The following is a 17605-nucleotide window of genomic DNA, read 5'->3' as shown; positions in this document are numbered from 1 at the left end:
CAGGGGGGCCTCAGCTGGACCCTCGGATACTCACGGCAGTTGGCTTCATCAGTTCGGTCCTCACAGTCAAAGTCACCATCGCAGCGCCACAGCTTGAGGGCACAATGTCCATTCCCGCAGGGGAACTCGTTGGGCTCACAGGGTGGCGGGGGGCCTAGGAGACCGGGCAGGGGTCAGCAGCATCCTCCCGGGCCAGCTTCCTGCTCCCCTCACCCACCTGCACCCCTGCCGGTGCGCACCACAGTCTAGCTCATCGCTGCCGTCCTCGCAGTCCTCCTGTCCGTCGCAGAGGTAGTCTCTGCGGATGCAGTGCCCACTGCGGCATGCGGCCTCCTGGGGCCCACAGGGCAGGGGCCTGACGGAACCGGGAAGCAGGGGCTGAGGAGCGTGGGTGACTGGTGGCTGTCGCATGATGGTTGTCTCTGGCTGGGGCGGTAAAGGTGTCGTCTCCACGAGGAGAGAGAATGTGGGGCTGATGCCCAGGACTGGCTCCTCTGTGGATAGATTCCGCTTGGCATTTGGCAGAAGCAGATGGCTCCTCACCTGCTCCTTGTCCCCAACCCTCCCCAGGCCCACCCTGTACTCCCCAACACCACTTCCTGCCACCCCCTGCCTGGCTCTGTCGTCACCCTTCCTATGCCCCCATCCTCTGCCTGCACCAAACCCTCATAGTCCTTGATGGGCTCCAAGACCCAGGTGTAGGACCCTGGCCCTCCCCTGGCACCTAAACCACTCGTGGCCCCGGACATCCCCTCACCACAATTGAGCTCATCAGACATGTCCCTGCAGTCGGGCCGCCGGTCACAGCGATACTCCAGGGCCACACACTCATTGTAGCTGTGGCAGGCAAACTCGGCCTCTGTGCAGGCTCTTGGGAACTGGGGCACTGCAGGTGGAAGGAAGCAGACTGGAGTCAGAGGCGGCAGGAGGGAAGTGCGGGAAGCTGTAGGTGCTGTGTGGCTGGAGTGGGCTTCAGGGCCCTGTGTCAGGCAGCTCGGTTTCTGGCAGGCACAACGAGGGCAAGCAGCACATACTAGACACATCCACAGCACACGTGGGGCATGGGACATGCAGCAGTGGCCTCCCCCATCTCTAACACAGACCCCACACACAGTTGACATGCCACACGCATGCAACCACCACACCACACACATGCAGGCCACAGCCTGGCCCAGTGAGGACAAAGAAGGAGGGGAGAAGGGAGTGCCCAGCTGTCTTGGGCTGTGCCCAGCCAGCCATCTTGCCCACATCCTTCTTTCCTCTCCATCCTTTAAAAATTTTTTTTCTCTCTTCTTTTTTATTTTTTTAGAGACAGGGTCTTGCTACGTTGCCCAAGCTGGTCTCGAACTCTTTGCCTCAAGCAATCCTCCCGTCTTGGCCTCCCAAAGTGCTGGGGTTACAGGCGTGAGCCCCCGCACCCGGCCTCCTCTCCAACCTTAACTTCTCTAGGAACCTGGCTGGGCCTCGGCCTGGCTTACACTCTCACCTGGTGTCACTGCGACCGCCACAGCGGCCGGCGGGGGTGGGGGGGTCTGTGCTGGAAAGGAAGATGTGGTCAGTGGCTGTTCCACCTGGGAGCCGGGAGCTGAGGGCTGCAGGGCTGGGCCAGGCCATTCCACCATCCCTAGCCAGGAGGACTTATTGAAAAGTGAGAGAGGAGGGCTGGACCCCCAGCAGTCTTTAGACCTGGGCCTGATGATGCAGAAGAGCAAGCTTGATCTCTGGGTGCAATAATTAAGGGTTTTTGTTTGTTTGTTTTGTTTTAGAGGCAGGGTTTTGCTCTGTCGCCCAGGCTGGGGTGCAGTGGCATGATCCTAGCTCACTGCAGCCTCAAACTCCTGGGCTCCAGTGATCCTCCTGCCTCAGCCTCCTGAGTAGCTAGGACTACAGGCGCGCACCACCACGCTTGGCTTTAATTGAGGTGTGGAACAAGGGAGGTGATGGTTTCACTGTCTTTTCCTAATTGGGCTACACCATAGTAGGGGATGGAGTTTGTTCCATTCTGAGTTCCACTGAGTCAGGGTCTTCCCAGAGACAGGGAACTGAGATGGAGACAGGGCCGAGAACCACACCTGTGAGGGATGAACTAGGGCTGTTCGGTCTAGAGAAAAAAAAGAGACTCAGGAGGTTAAAACAGGAGACCAAAGGCACAGTAGAAGGAAATCTGGGCTGACCCAGAGTACAAAGGCCAGGATTCTGCACCTAACAGCTGTGTGGCTTTGGACCAGTTTCCTAGTCTCTCTGTGCCTCAGTTTCTCCTGCTTCTGTCATCACAGGTTCTGGCAAGACTTTCACAGACACCGAGTTTGTTTGAAATCCTCGCCTTTTCACTATCTGCCCATCTGATTCTGGACAAATTTAGATTTTCCTTTCTGGGCCTCAGTTCCCTCGTCTCTGAAACAGGAGGAATAACATCTCCTTCATAGGAATTGCTGTGAAGACTGACCCGGAGGCTGGAAATAAAGGCAGTCAGTGCTCAGTAAACAGTTGCTCATTATTATTAAGTACTAATGTGTTTTGGACTTGGAAGTACAGGATAAATAAAGGCCTGATTACCTATTGTCAATGTGCAGAGGTCTAGAAGGGAGGAGCAGAACTCAGGTCTAATGGGTATGTGCTAGAGGAAACGGTCTGTGCTCTACCAAGCCAAGATTGTGTAAAGATCGATGGGGCAGACTCAGGAGTAGTGAGCTCCCTGTTTCTAGTGGTGTGCAAGCCCAAGTTGGGAGCCTATGGCGGAGACACTGAAAGGGGACCCCACGAGTCTGGAGGAGGCGATCCCAGACACCAGGATAGGCTCACCTGTGCCCAGGCGTCGGAACTGGAATCCCTGGGGAGAGGTGATGTAGGAGGCCATGGAGCCGCTGGAGATGACCCTGAGCAGCACCTCCTGAATCTGAGCCCCATCCGCATTCCCTTCCGAGCCCACATCCAGCTCCACAAAAACCCAGCCATCCAGCTCCCTGGGGATGGAGATAGGCAGGGGAGGAGGGTCAGCGAGACGCCTGTGTTCTCAGCTCCTCCATGAGGCTCCCGCCCCGATGCTCAGGCCCTGTTCTGGGACAGCCTGTACTCAAAGAAGGGCAACTAAAGGTCCCAATGATCCCCCCACCAATTCCTGAATTTCCACCCACAGCGACTCATCCCATAGGCCTTTCCGCGGTGCCAGGCTTCCTTCCCATCCTCATCAGCCCCCTCCAGGTTACCCGCTCAAGTCCCCCAGCAGCCCCCAGGGGGCCCCTTCTCACTTGATGAACACCACACTGACAACCTGGTCTCCGGGAATTTTCAAGTACTCCGACTCCAGCTGGGGAGGGACACAGTGCCATCAGCCCCAGAGGCCTTCACCCCATCCTCGGTCCTGCCCCGCCACACCCGCGAGCTTCCCAAACCCCCTTCACCTCACCGTGTCTACCACAGCCTCGGACACCTCTCGGAACTCTCTGGAGCCTGCATCCTCCAGCTGAGGGCTGTACTCGATGGAGCGAGTGAAATTCACCAGGGCTCGGAAATAAACTGGAAAATCGAAGGAGGATCATTTTGCGAGCCCCAACCTGGCATCTAGTGGCCTTAGGCAGTTGGACCATTCAGGCAGAGTTGGGGGGATGGCCCCCGGAGGCCTCCCTCGAGGCTGACACCTGTGTGCCCACAGCCACACCCAGGACTGCCTGTAGGTATACATGCTCAGGGGTCAATGCCAAGGCCCCAACTTGACTGAGGGGCTTTAACTAACAGGGGAAATGGCCTGATCCAGAAACCAAGTGCTAGTGCAAAAGAGGAGACCCCCGCAGTTCAGAGGAAGGCTGGACAAGAAGGGGTGGCTCCCAGAGGGAGTTGGCTTGGCACAGGGATTACCTGCGTGTGACTGGGAAAGGCTCTGCCAGCCTTCCTCGGCCAGTTCCTACTCATTTCTCAGGACTTGGCTCAGCCATTGTCTCCTGATCTTCCTGATCTGCCCTGGCTGGGGTAGAGACCGCTCCCCTGGGCTCCCACAGTGCCCTGCTTTCCCTAGCAGAGCACCTTCCACCGTGTACTGCATAGATTCTGCCAGGTTTCACATCACAGTAACAATTGTGAGTTCTAAGGTCAGCCATGCCTCAGGCACTGACCTCGGCTCTGAGTTTCTGTTTCCTAATGGGGATATTGACTGCATGCACCACCTGGGTTGCTGCGAGGAGTGCATGACATTGTGCTCACATGCACCAGGCCCTTGTACTCAGATGCAGCGCCTGGCACACAGCAAACCGCCCAAGAATCGAAGCTGCTGTGGTCCTCTCTCCACCACCAGACTCTAGGCTTGATGGAGGGGAACCTGGGATTTCATTCACGCCCGCATCCCCAGTGCCTGCCGAGTGCCTGGTACACAGCGGGTTCCTTGAAAGTGATGGCTGAATAAATTCGTCTCAGACTGGTGTGAACATACACATGCATCTGTTGTTTCTTTTTTTTTTTTTAGGCAGGGTCTTGCTCTGTCACCCACGCTGGAGTGCGGTAGCAAAATCACAGCTCACTGCAGCCTCAAACTCTAAGGCTCAAGCTATCCTCCCACTGCAGCCTCCTGAGTAGCTGGGATTACAGGTGCATGCCACCATGCCCAGCTAATTTTTTGACTTTTGATAGAGATGGGGTCTTGCTATGTTGCCCAGGCTGGTCTCAAACTCCTGGGCTCAAGCAATCCTCTCACTTTGGCCTCCCAAAGTACATCTATCATTTCTTAAGCACCTACTATATATGAGACATTTTATGCTCATTACGTTTCACAATATTTGTGAATTCATGTATGTGATAGATATGAATGAATAAGAGTGACAAATGAGTCATATACAAGCCAAGCATCCCTAATCCAAAAATCTGAAATCCGGTGTGTAGGTGGCAGAGCAGGGAGTGGCACTGTCTGTGCTACTGCCAGGCCCATCCTCCTCCCGCTTTACTCTGTCCATCAGGCCCGCAGGTGCACAGGACATTCTTGCTCTGTGGCTCAGGTGAAGAAAGCCCTGGCGCTGCCTGCCCTGAACCGCTGGGCTAGGCTCCTGGGTGCCGGGTGGGCGGGGCTCTGTGGGCTGGAGTGTGGGGGCCATGGCTCAGCCACAGAGGCCCCTTGTGAGCCAGCACAGAGGCCCATTGAGAGTCCCCCCACCCAAGCCCCTGGCCTCAGCCCCACGGCCCAGCGCGGGCGAGGAGGCCGGGCCTCTGCCCAGGAATGTGCCCGCTCCTGGGGAAGGGGACTGGAGCTCCACAAAGCCCCTTTCTACTAGGGCCTGGGAAGGGCACAGGCCCTTCAGCCTGACCCCACCCCGCTTTGTTCTTCGAGACCAAGGGCAGGTCCGGGCGAACACCTCCCGTCTCCCACCCTGCAGCTGGTGCCTGAGCATTGGGGCAGAAGGTGAGGCCACCTCTATTTCAAGAACCAGCCCCCGGGCTGGGCGCAGTGGCTCACGCCTGTAATCCCAGCACTTTGGGAGGCCAAGGCCGGCAGATCACTTGAGGTCGGGAGTTCGAGACCAGGCTGGCCAACATGGTGAAAATACAAAAATTAACCAGGCGTGGTAGTGCATGCCTGTAATCCCAGCTACTCGGGAGGCTGAGGCAGGAGGATTGCTTGAATCAGGGAGGCAGAGGTTGCAGTGAGCCGAGATTGTGCCACTGTACTGCCTTCCAGCCTGGGTGACAGAGTGAGACTCCATCTCAAAAAAAAAAAAAAAAAAAAAGAAAAGAAAAGGAAAAAAGAACCAGCCTCCAGAGCCAAGGACACTGGTGCAGCCAGCAGGGGCGAGGCTGCCTTGGAATAGGGGTGCTCTCTGGCCAGTCCTCTCCCTCCTCTCACCCTATCTGGTGAGTTCCCTTGGAGCCAGAGGCCGGGAGAGGGAGACAGCTGCCCTGCACTCAGGGTAGAAGTGGGGGCTGCACACCTGACTAGCCCTGGCCCCGGAGCAGGCTACTCACCAACTCCTGATTCCCATCCCTGCTCAACAGAACTCTCTGCAACACACCCAGGCCCCCGAACTCCAGCCCTGGGTCCCTGTGGGTCCCTCGGGTGGGCCCAGGATTGGCCTGCGCTGGGGTGGACACAAGTGGCCTCTGGAATGCAGGGCCTGGTCCTTGCAGGGCTGCTGCACCCATCTCTGCCCGTCAACACCCCATGGGGAAGAACGCCCGCCAGGGTTCCAGCCCACTGTGTTTAGATCTGTGGGCCCAGGGTGGGCCTGGCTGTGCCCTGGGCAGGGGCAGTGGCTGGTCTGGCCCCTGGACTCTGCAGGGAGGTGCCTCTGAGCCTCTTGTGTGACTCGCAGCAAAGTGCAGGTTGGGGAGGAAGAGAACAGGGAGAAAGGAGAGAAAAGGAAGAGTGGGGAGAGAGGATGGGGAGGGAGGCAGAGGGAGAGCAGCGCTCCCACCTGGCCAGGGCCTGGGTCACTTACTGAGAGGGGACTCCTCATCAGGCTCCGAGACCATCATGCCAGCCACGGGCGGGCGGCCCAGGGGCGGCCCTGAGCCTGCAGAGTAGAGACAGAGAAGGAGGCAAGAAGGGACATTGACAGCGAGGGAGATGAGATGGAGAGAAGCAGAGAGAGAGGCAGAGACATTGCAAGAGAGAGGGAGACACAAAGAGACAGAAAGACAGAGAGAGAGATAAAGAAAGTGGGGCGGGGGAGAATGAGAGAGAAAAGGTAAGACAAAGGTAAAGAAAAAGGCAGAGGGAAAAAGAAAAAAAAAAGAACAGGCAGGGGGGAGAGAGGGAAAGACAGAGGGCGACAGAAGCAGAGATGGTGAGCCAGAGAGAGGGAGAAGAACAGGATGAGGCAGAGGGAGGAGGCGCAGAGACAGACACTCAAGGAGTGGGGAAGAGGGCCCAGGGCAGGGAGGACAGGGGACACACACAGACATGCCGACAAGGGTCAGAGCAGGACACACGGGCATGGAGGAAGACAGAAAGAGACAGGTCAGAAGATGGAAAGAAACTGGGGGAGGAGAGGTGGGAAGGGGCCCTAGGGAGGGGAGGCTATCAAGGACGGGTCTTGACACACAGGGGGCTGGAGCTGAGCCAGGGTAGCTGGCTACATGGCTACAGCCATGCCCAGGGGGAGGAGGGGAAGAGCCATCTCAGGGGCTGGAGTCCAGGGTCTGGGACTGGGCCAGAGGCTAGGCATGGCCCCATGACAGGCAGGATGGCTCTGGCTCATGGGCGCAGTGGGGGACTGCCCTTGGTCAAGTCTGAGTGGGCACCCTGGGACCCCAGGATCAGGGAGGCACACCGGCTGCCTCCCTGACTGGCATTCAGCCCAGCTGCCTGGACCTGCCCCAAGGGCAGCTGGCAGGAGCCAGGGTTTGGCCTGGAGGGTCTGAGGCCCCACCTGTTCCCACTTGCGAGTAAAGGCACCTACCCTGGTCTTGGGCCCCCTACAGCTGCTGTGCCCTGTTCCCCACCTCTTCCCCCTCTGGCCTCGTCTGCCCTCACAGCTGCTTCTCAGGGAGGGCAGGTGGGCTGGCCAGGACTGCCCAGCTGGGGCAGAGCTGCTGCAGTGGGCAGCCCCCGGGGAGGGGCTGGAGATGGTTCATGAATGGACAGGGTGGACTCAGAGGCAAGCCTGGCTTGGCCAGAGGCAGCTCCAGGGACACATTAGCATAGGCCATTCCAGGATGGGACGTGCCATGTGTGCCTGGGGCCCACCTGACACTCCCTCTCCCAAGCCCCACCCAGCTCCCAGGCATCCTGCAGCCTCGTGGAGACCTACACATGGAAAACCTTCAGGCGGAGCCCCAAGTCCAGGCTCTGGGAGGTCACAGTCAGGACCAGGTTACCCAGTGACCTACCCTCCTGTCTACACTGACCCAGTTAGGATGCTACCCACTGGCATTTGAAGGCCCCTGATACGTCAGCTAAAGGGAGGTGACTCCACCCCTGAAGTAGGCCCAGGCCAGATTTGGCCAAGGCCTGCCTAGGGTGAAGGCAGCCCTGGATGCCACGGGATGGCCCAGTAGTTGGTCTGACCTGAGCACCTGCTCCATCCTTGGCCCTGGTCACAGATTGTCCCAGGAGCTGCCTTCCAGAGAGGGCAGTAGGAACCATAAAGAGCCACAGGGCCTTGTCCTGGGGTAGGCCCTTCTCCACCCAGTATCCCAGAGTGGAAGGAAGCAGGGACTATAAGTCCCCATCCCAGTGCTGGGCCAGTCTGACCAGGGTGGGGGCTGACTCTCCTCCCTCCAAGAGCCTAGCCTTGCCTCCCTAAGCTAGGAACCCTTGCTTCCCAGCCGATGACCCACCTTAAGGCAGGGTTCTCTCCCAAGCCTAGCGTCAGGCTCGATCTGTGCTCTGCGTGCCCTGTTGCCTGCCTGAATGCCCGATTCCACAGAGCCCCTCTGTTCCACTTGTCTTTGCCTGGGATCCCCAGCTCTGTGCCCCCAGGAGGGCTCTGGGGAAGGACTCAACAGCTGAGCTGCCCTGGGAGGTGAGAACTTTGCTTTGAATGTGAAACAGCTGACTGGCTGTCAGTCCTCAGCAGAACTGGGCTTTACCTGCCCAGTGCCCTGATACCTGTGCCTGTGGCATGGGCAAGCACAGGACCTGGCCACACCAGCCTTGCAGGGACCTGCCAATCAGTCTGCACAACTGTCACTCAGCAGGTTAAGAGATCACACCCACTTCTTCTTGCTTTGTACCCCAGGGCAGGCCCAAGGAACCCTCAGCCCAGGAGACTGGCTCTGGGGCTTCCCTGGGGGACAGGAGGGAGACCTGCAGGAGGCCTGCAGCAACTTACCCATCTGGAAGTCCCCGCTGCCCAGGTCCCCACTGCCCAGGTCGTCTATAAGCAAAAAAGAGATGTAATCAGCAACAACAAGTATTTGTTGAGTACCTACTGGGTGTCAGGCACTGTTCTGGGCACCTAGTATACAGTGGGACAGGGTTGAGAAAGCTCGGAATGGTCGGTCACCCTCCTCCCCCATGCCAGTGGGAAGAAGCACAGTCTCACCCCCCACCCCTCTGCTCCCAGCCTTGGATCCTTGGCTCACCTCCTGAGATGCTGTCAGCCAGCATGTCCTCATCATCAGAAAGGTACGAATGTGTCCAGCGCATTTGGCTTGCTGTGACGGTCTCTATGTCCTCAGGCAGAGACAAGCCATCGTATGCCCTCAGCCCATGGGTCACCTGTAAGCAAACGAGAGCTGATTGAGTCACTCTCTCCAGCTCCCACTGAGCCCCACGGTCCTTCCCCTCACTTCCAGGGGGACCCAGAATCCCACCTTCAGGCCCCTTAGTGGTTAAATTTGACTTAGTATGGCTCAGTGAGCCAGGCTGGGGCTGAACCCTTTTGATTCAGTTTCCCCAAGTCCCATTAGCCCCTGGAGGCTTCAGAGCCCAACCCTGCTATTTCCGAATGAATCCTCAAATAAAGCAGACAATAAAATGTAAATCACTTTGGTAAGTAAAGACTCCTTTTCCTTTGGAGAAGGCAAGGGACACCCAGGACATGAGTGAGTGGATGGGGGGATGCGGGCGGGTAAAGGGGTGGCCTCGGGCAGCGCAGATGGGGGGCACAGGCAGGTGGAAGGCTGGCCAGGGTCAGCATGGGTGGGGACACAGGCAGAAGTCGAGGGCGAGCTGCTCAAAGCCGTTGCCTCCCCAGGCAGCTCCTCCCCAGGCCATTTGGCTCCTCTTCCTGCCTCACTCTGGCCTGCCCGTCTCCAGGCTGCAGGGAACACATTCCACTGTGTTGGAGAATTAGCTTTGGCACATGCAGCCACACTGACAGGCTCATCCCTGGGCCCAGCAGCGCAGAGGCGGAGCTCAGTATCTGGGCTGAATGGGGACAGGCATGGTGTCAACTCCACGTGACCTCAGGCTGCTGCCGAGCCCAGGATAAGCTCCACCTTGGGGCCTGCAAACTATGTGGGCCGGAGCAGAAGGGCCCCAGCAGCCATAACACCTGCCTTCTCAGGTGTGGGTCCGGGCAATGAGTGCCTCTTCCCCCTAGACAAGATCCGGATGATTCCAAAGCAGTTTTACCAAATAACTTAGAGGAAAACAAACCCAGGGGAGCCCAAGGGAACCCCGTGGCCCACAAGTGTGCAGATTCACGATGGCTGGACCCCAGATTCCACAAGCACAAGTATGCACAGACTGGCAATGGCCTGGCATGAGGGCCTCAGGCCCTGCCCTGGCCTTAAGCCAGAAGGAAATGGTCTCGCTTTTGAAAACCAAACCCACAAGGGCTAGACAAGGTAGTGAGGTCCAAGCCAGAGCAAAGGCCAAGGAGGAGAAAAAAACAAAGAGCCAGCCAGGCCCCCTTCCCTCCCCACCCCTACTGCTCCCACAGTCCATATCTCTCACGCCGGGCCCTCTGCTGGAATGCCCTTCCTCTCTTTGTTTCTCAGGCGAACTCCAATGCATCCTCCAAAATCAACTTAAATACCACCTCCTCCACCTACTCAGGAGTAAGGAGGATCAAACAACTGATTGATAGGTGTGGATCTGAAAGAAGCCAGACACACAAGACTACAAACTATACGATTCCATTTATATGAACCCTTAGGGGTGAAAGTCTAATCCATAGTGACAGAAAGATCAGTAGTCACTTGGGACCAAGGGCAGGCTGGGGGTGACTGGGAAGGGGGCACAAGAGACACTTCTGGGGTGATGGTTCCCTGGGCATACATATCTCATTACTGACTGTACCCTGAAAATGGGTATATTTTGTTGTGTGTATTTATGCCTAAATAAGGATGACTAGAAAGAAACTCTCTTTGTCCCGACTCCTTGCTGTTCACAGTGACCTCAACCCCAGTCTGGTTCTGGGCCCTCCTGGGCTCACAAGGTTATTGTCTGTACCTCCGTTGGAATGGAAGCACCTTGAAGGCAAGGGCTGTGATGAATTCATCTCCACCTTTTCTGCACCCTGTGCTCAATAAATACTTGAATGAATGAATAAATGAACGGACAAAAACGTCATCACCTATGAATTCCAGTCACTCTGTGAAGATGACTTGCTTTGGGGAGGCACTACCTACCTCTGTGCTATCTATAAGCATCTCCTGTCCTAGGCTGTGAGCTCCCTGGATGGGGGAGTGGCTGGGTGCCATTTGTTCATCTTTGTGTTTGCGGTGCTCTCAGACCTTGGGGAAGGTCTGAGTTGTCCACATCTTATTCCTGCTTTGGCCTAAAACCCTTACCCCCAACAATCCAGCGGCAAATGTTGCCTCCTGTTCCTTCTCCTCTCCCTGCCCTCTCCCTGTCCTCCTGAGTGCTGGCCTGTGGACTTCTAGGCTGTGCCCGTGGGATGCACATTCAGGAGTGTGCTTTAGAACGTCCAGGAGCTGGTGAGAAATGCAGATTCCTGGGCTCCTTCTCAGAGACAGTGAGTCAGGTTTTTCCATCCCAGGAGGGTGGTCTTAGTTGTGCATGTCCAGGGGATTCCCACAGTCGCTGGTTAGAACCATAAGACCAGCCCCTACCAGGCGCTCTGCCTCCTTCCCTGGGTGGGGTACAGGGCAGTGTTCCCACTGGCTGGAGCAGGCCTGACTGACCCAACGTGGGTATGAGGCTGGGGCTGGTGCAGGGGCACTGACTCTGGTTAGAGGAGATTTGAGGGGTCCCCTCAACCTGGTGGGGGGCTCTGTCAATGCCAATCCCCCTCTCATTGCAACCAAGGTTATGGAGGGCATGCCTGGAGCACTGCGACTCCCAGCATCTCCTAGACACAGCCGTCTGGAAAGGAAAACCTAGCGGTGAATGATGAGCAAGGTCCAGAGCTTTTCCCAGGGAGCAGGGAGCTGGTCAGCGGGTGGCGGCGGGGGTGGCCTTGGGACCAGACAGGAAATAGCAAAGTGAGATTCAACATGGAAAGAAAGCCAGGAACACACATCTGCAGGGAGAGGGGAAAGAGAGGCCAGAGCACGTCGGGACTTGGACAGAAGTGCCCCACACTCCACCAGAGGACTCCAGAGCACGGGTCCCTCCATCTGCCAGTCTGCTGTTGCTAGCAGCCCCCACCCTAGGGTCTGAGGATCCAGGGTCAGATAAGGGCCCATAGCAAGGAATAAGTCAGCAAGAGCAGAGACTTCATTTGTAAAAAGCTGAAGATCAAAAGGTTCCAGCAGCTGTATTTCACATCTGGGAGAGGAGATGGAACCAGACAGGAAAGAGGCTCCCAGAAAGAGCCAAAAGGAACTTGAGACTTGACCATAGAAGGACCTTGGACCCAGAAAGGGAAAGTCCAGGATCTGCTTGAAGAATAATAACAGCTAACATTTATTGAGCACTTACTATGCACCAGGCACTCCTAAACCAGGTTATAGGTCTTATGGGGCTCCACTGAGAAGGGGGGCAAAGAGAGCAGAGAAAGTCAGGTTACCTGTGGAAACTGGCATGTGGCAGGGCTGAGATTTGAACCCTGGTGGTCGGGCTCCAATACCTAAGCAGCTACCACTGTGCTATATCACCTCTGTGACCAGGGGTGTGCAATGAGGCAGATACGAGATCACTGGGAGTCACTCTTGCAAAGCCTCTCAGCCACACTGCATGCCACTTTGCAATGCATTTCCTCAGCCTAGTATCACCTGAGTTGACAGTGACCCTTGGAGGAGGCTGAGGAGGTATGAATGCTCCCCTTCCCCAGTGAGCCCCGGGAGACGTGTCTGCCCAGACCACAGGTGAGGAGCTGGCATCCCACCCCAAGCCTTCTGCTCACCAGGAAATGAGGCAGGGCTGGACCTCTGGGCTGGCCATGAGGCCTAAGCAGAGAGCAACACCAGGGAGCCCAGGGTTGGCCAGTACCTGTCCCCAACCTGACCAGCTCTCAGAATGGCCCCATGGGATGCCTGAGCTGGCAGTGGCCTGGGACTGTGCAGCATGTGCCTCAGGTCCCAAGGAGGGCCATTAGCAGCTCCAAGGTCAGAGGCAGAAATAGAACCCAGGTTTCCTGCCCTCCAGCCCGTCTCCGGCGGTGAGGGAGCCCGGCTTCCTCCCAGAGGAACCCAGCACTTTAGGCATGTGTTGGAGCCGGACGGGCAGCTGGAGAGGAGGGGTCTAGGGGTCAGACCTCGGCCAGAGAGGAAGGAGCTAAGCAGAGAGGGGGATTTTCCAGACCCTGCAGTTCCTGGTTTGGCGGTGTGCAGGCAGCTGACTCAACCGGGCCCAGGCCAGAGAATTGTTCTAACAGGCTGAGAACAATTGCTTGGGGCTGGGATGCAGGCAGGGTGACCCCCAGTGGGCAGGCATTCCTTGAACACTGGCAGGACTAGGCGAGGGCTTCTGGGAGGCACCCAATCCCAGAGGTGGGCTATGTCCAGGCCCTCCTGGTGAGAACAAGGGTCACATGGAACTCCAGGTCCAAGTTGTGTCATTAGGGACAATGAATGCAGGCTGGATCCTCCTCTCCTGGCCTGGGTGAGGATAAAGAGGCAGACAAGGCTGCCTAGGAAAGGACTAAGAACGGAGGAGAAAACCACAGGAGTGGGGCACAGAATGGAGAGAAGGCGGGAGAGGTACAGATATGGAGAGCAGGTACAGATCACTTGAGGCCAGAAGTTCGAGACCAGCCTGGCCAACAGGGTGAAACCCCATCTCTACTAAAAATACAAAAATTAGCCCAGCGTGGTGGTGCATGCCTATAGTCCCAACTACTCGGGAGGCTGAGGTAGGAGAATTGCTTGAACCCAGGAGGCGGAGGTTGCAGTGAACCGAGATTGCACCACTGTACTCCAGCCTGGGTGACAGAGCAAGACTCTGTTAAAAAAAAAAGTTTATAGCAAGCGCATTGGGTGCCAAGCCCCGAACTGAACTGACATGAAGCTATTCAGAGTGTGTTCACTCCACTCAGAGGGAAGAGTCCTGTGTTTCACTGTAGCAATATTACTGTTGTTTGATCATGGGGTGTGACCCCCAGACTCCAATGGGGATGTCACATGTCGGCTGGGCACATGCTCTATGTCACCTTCTCAAACTTGAAAAATTCTGAATTCCAGAACACATCTGACTCTGAGGCTTTCGGTCAAGAAACTGTGAGCTTGTGTTATTATTATTTCCATTTTCTGGATGAAGAAACTGAGGCTCAGAGAGGATCGGCTGGGTAAATGGGATCAAGCAGGTAAGGCACTTAGTGAGGCGTTTACTTATACAGTAAGTGCTTAATAAGCACTAGAATTACTTATACAGTAAGTGCTTAATAAGCATTAGGATTAGTACCATGCAGGGGGTGCATGGTAGGGGTGAGGGGTAGGTGTGGTTGAGGGGTGATGCATGCGGAGTGTGAGGTGTGGGCTCAGGCCTGGGGTCGCCTCCAGATCTGGGATGAAGGGAGGAGCCTGACTGAGTGGGCGGGACCCTAGCAAGGGGTGGGCAATAGAATTGGGTCCTATGGCTCAAAGTTGTCTGCCTGCTCAGAGGCTGACTCTGGGACCAACCCAGGGCTTTGGGCTTCTCCAGACACATTGTTCACATGCCTTCAGCAGCCAGTCCACCCCACCCTCCTTGTAGCCCAAGCCTGGGACTGAGCCCCCGACTGCCCCCGCAGCTAGGCAGGAAGGTCTGAGCACTGCACAGTCCCCAGGGCGGCTGCAGCTGCCCAGGGCCAGGCTCCAGGCATGTGGGGATGGAGTGAGCTCACCCCATCAAAATCCAGAGACAGTGCGGGGGCGGGGGGACAAAAGAGCTCCTGCCTGCCCACCTGCCTCCCTGCCACGGTCACCACAGGCTCTGCCTCAGTGCCCCTTCCCCTGCCCACTGCCAAGGAACCAGCAGACAATGTGACCCATGGTCCCCAGATCTCTGGGGAGGGACATGAACCCAGACAAGGTCCCCATCCCCCTCTGCCAGGATGCAGGCTCCTAGGTAACCCCAAAACAAGTGCTTCCCCTACTCGGCTGCAACCCAGGCCCCAGATACAGGATCAAGGTGCCCTGCCCCACCCCCAGACCACCCAGTGCCCTGTCCACAGGCGACAGACAGCACACAGGAAGGAATCTGTCGGGGCAGCACTTTGTTGTACAAACTGCCAGGGGCGCAGAGCCTGACACAAAGGCCAAAAGGCCTTTAATCCCCTGGCAGTCTGAGAGGGGCGCCGGGCCGGAAGGGAGGTGGCCACAGCCTCCTCTGGCATGCTTGTGCTGCCCGTGCCACTCGGGAGGCCTGCCAGCTTCTCACACAGGGGCCCCCAAGGTGGCAGGAACTTCACCAGCCAGTCAGCCAGGAGGAATACGGACGCCCCCAAACAAGGAGAGGGTCCAACACGCATCCAGGGCTTCTTTGTGCCAGGGGCTGAGCTAAGGTCTTCACAAGACTTACGTCACTCAGATCCACCACAACCTCATGAGGGAGACACTGGAGGCACACTGATTTGATAGATAAGGAAACCAGGCTCAGAGAGGTACAGTTACCTGCTCCAGGTCACACAGCAAAGGCAATGGGAATGGAGTCTGAAACCAGGACTCCCCTCTGCTGGGTTCATGCTTCTGTATTTGGCTAGCTCAGAGGCACAGTTGCCAGCAGGGCCCTGCTTCTGACCTCTGACCCCTTGCCCTCTGTAAGCTCATATCAAGGCCTGCAACCTGGAAAAGCTGCATTCCATCCGGGGCTTCTCGGGAGCGCTGGGGCAGGTCAGGGCCTTCAGCGGAGGCCCAGAGGGCGGGAAGCTGGGGTCTGGAGTTTCTAGTCCCAGCTTAGCCCCGCACTCACCACGTTGCCTTGGACAAGCCCCTGCCTCCTTTACCTTTTAGCTAACTTTAGTGAGTCTCTACTGTATGCACTGGGCATCCACACCCACCATCTCAGTCCATGTGAACAACATGCGGAAGGCAGTGACTTTGATCTGTTTTGAGCATTGTTGCAACTCCACAACAGAAAACACACAGTAGGTACTAATAAATCTGCAGACTCACGGACAAACCAAATGAGTGAACCTGCCCAACAGCCCTGAGGTGGAAATTAACTCACCTGACAGAAGAAAGCTAACTTCAGAAGGAGACTTGCCCAAGATTACACAGCTTGAAAGTGCCAGAATTACCTCTAGTCCTCAGTTCCCATTAATACGACAGAGGCCATAACACTTCATCCCAAGGGAAAGAGGGGACTAGGTCACACGGGCCCTGAAATCCGTTCCAAGACACCCCTGTTCCTGCAGAACAATCCCTCCAAGACTTAGTTCTCTCCGCTATGAAATGGGAGCAAAAGGCCGGGCACGGTGGCTCACGCCTGTAGTCCCTGCACTTTGGGAGGCAGAGGCAGGCGGATCACCTGAGGTCAGGAGTTCGAGACTAGCCTGGCCAACATGGTGAAACCCCATCTCTACCAAAAATACAAAAATTATCTGGGCGTGGTGGCGTGCGCCTGTAATCCCAGCTACCCTGGAGGCTGAGGCAGGAGAATCGCTTGAACCCAGAAGGCAGAGGTTGCAGTGAGCCAAGATTGCGACACTGCACTCCAGCCTGGGCAACAAGAGCAAAACTCCATCTCAAAAAATAAATAAATAAAAAAAAAATAAAAATAAATAAAATGGAAGCAAAAAAAGGTCCCTGCTTTGCCTCCTTCCTGGGGCTACTGGGAGAGGCATGTGGAATGAGGCGGTGACCTCTTTGAGAGGCACAGTCCCAATCTCTGAATCTGCCTGGCCCTTCTCCAGGCAGGCCCCATGTGGTCTCTGCCTTGGAGGCTCCTATGACATAGCTAGGGGTGGGCACCCAACCCGGTCTGGCACTGACCAGGCAGGGGACTGGCGAGAACACTTGACCACCAGCCGGTGGGGCAGAGCAGGCTGTGCTGTCAGACACCTCCAAGTCCGGGCCACCCTGGCCATATTCTAGCTGGGGGGCTTCAGCTTCCTCATCCTTAAAAAAAGTAGAATCGATCAGATCTGTCCCATTTGGTTCAATTCAAGTCACTTCAACCTCGACTTACTGGGTACCTACTATGTGCTGGGCCCGGGGGACAAAATGTGAAATGGACACAGAACTCCATGTTCCTGGGGGACACAGGCCACGGAACCACGTGCTGGCAACACCGTGCGAAGAGAGTGCTGAAGGGGAAGGACAGGGGCCGGCAGAGCCCAGGGGAGGGTCCCCTCACTTAGGGAGGTGGCTGGGAGGCTGGGGAAGATTTCCAGAAGAAATGCTAACTCAGCTGGGCCTGAGAGATGACTTCACCTAAGCAAAGCAGAGAAGGGGAAGAGTGCGGACCAGGTGGAGGGAAGGGCACACGCTGAGGCCAGGGCTGGAGAGGGCACGGCACGTTCGCGGGGTGGGAGGAAGCCTGGTGCAGCAGGACACGCGTGCGAGTGGCAGAGGAGTCAAAGGGCGGCACGAGTGGGCTTTTCCATTTAAAAGTGCCGCCCCTCAGTTGTGCTGCTGACCTGGTGCTAGTCACAGAGGCCAAGTCTCCCCGTACCCCCAGAGTCCCTGCACTCTCCTCCGTCCCCCACAGACACCCCAAGATTAGGTCTCCCCTGGTGGCTGAATGAGCTGCCTGCCAGCTTACAGGGAACCAGGAAGCCACCGGGAAATGCCCTTGCCTCACCCATGTGCCAGGTGTGGCCAAGGCGGTGGGGGTGGCCTAAGCGGGAACAGCTTCTGGACTGGGCTGCCCAGCAAGAAGGTCCCTGGGGGTTGAACACCATCTGCCAGG

At 56.8% G+C, this 17605-nt stretch overlaps 1 protein-coding gene across 5 annotated transcripts in view; it reads right to left on the bottom strand.

The window, feature by feature from the left end:
- Nucleotides 1-17605, bottom strand: part of HSPG2 (heparan sulfate proteoglycan 2) — a 114953-nt gene that overhangs the window by 64842 nt on the left and 32506 nt on the right. For 3 of the 5 annotated variants that reach the window (XM_016955956.4, XM_016955965.4, XM_016955984.4), the window contains exons 2-10: nucleotides 9007-9142; nucleotides 8754-8798; nucleotides 3407-3516; nucleotides 3249-3307; nucleotides 2803-2963; nucleotides 1487-1537; nucleotides 758-886; nucleotides 240-494; nucleotides 35-154 (exon numbers count right to left, since the gene is read on the bottom strand). In XM_016955956.4, the coding sequence (XP_016811445.3) occupies nucleotides 35-154; nucleotides 240-494; nucleotides 758-886; nucleotides 1487-1537; nucleotides 2803-2963; nucleotides 3249-3307; nucleotides 3407-3516; nucleotides 8754-8798; nucleotides 9007-9142 (1066 nt within the window). The remainder of the gene's footprint in view (nucleotides 1-34; nucleotides 155-239; nucleotides 495-757; nucleotides 887-1486; nucleotides 1538-2802; nucleotides 2964-3248; nucleotides 3308-3406; nucleotides 3517-8753; nucleotides 8799-9006; nucleotides 9143-17605) is intronic. The other 2 variants (XM_016955970.4, XM_016955973.4) reach the window with 1 other exon arrangement.

The sequence above is a fragment of the Pan troglodytes genome, chromosome 1 (assembly GCF_028858775.2).
Source record: "Pan troglodytes isolate AG18354 chromosome 1, NHGRI_mPanTro3-v2.0_pri, whole genome shotgun sequence".
Taxonomy (NCBI): Eukaryota; Metazoa; Chordata; class Mammalia; order Primates; family Hominidae; genus Pan; species Pan troglodytes.
The sequence above is the reverse complement of the archived record's forward strand: the minus strand, read 5'-3'. Positions and strand labels throughout refer to the sequence as shown.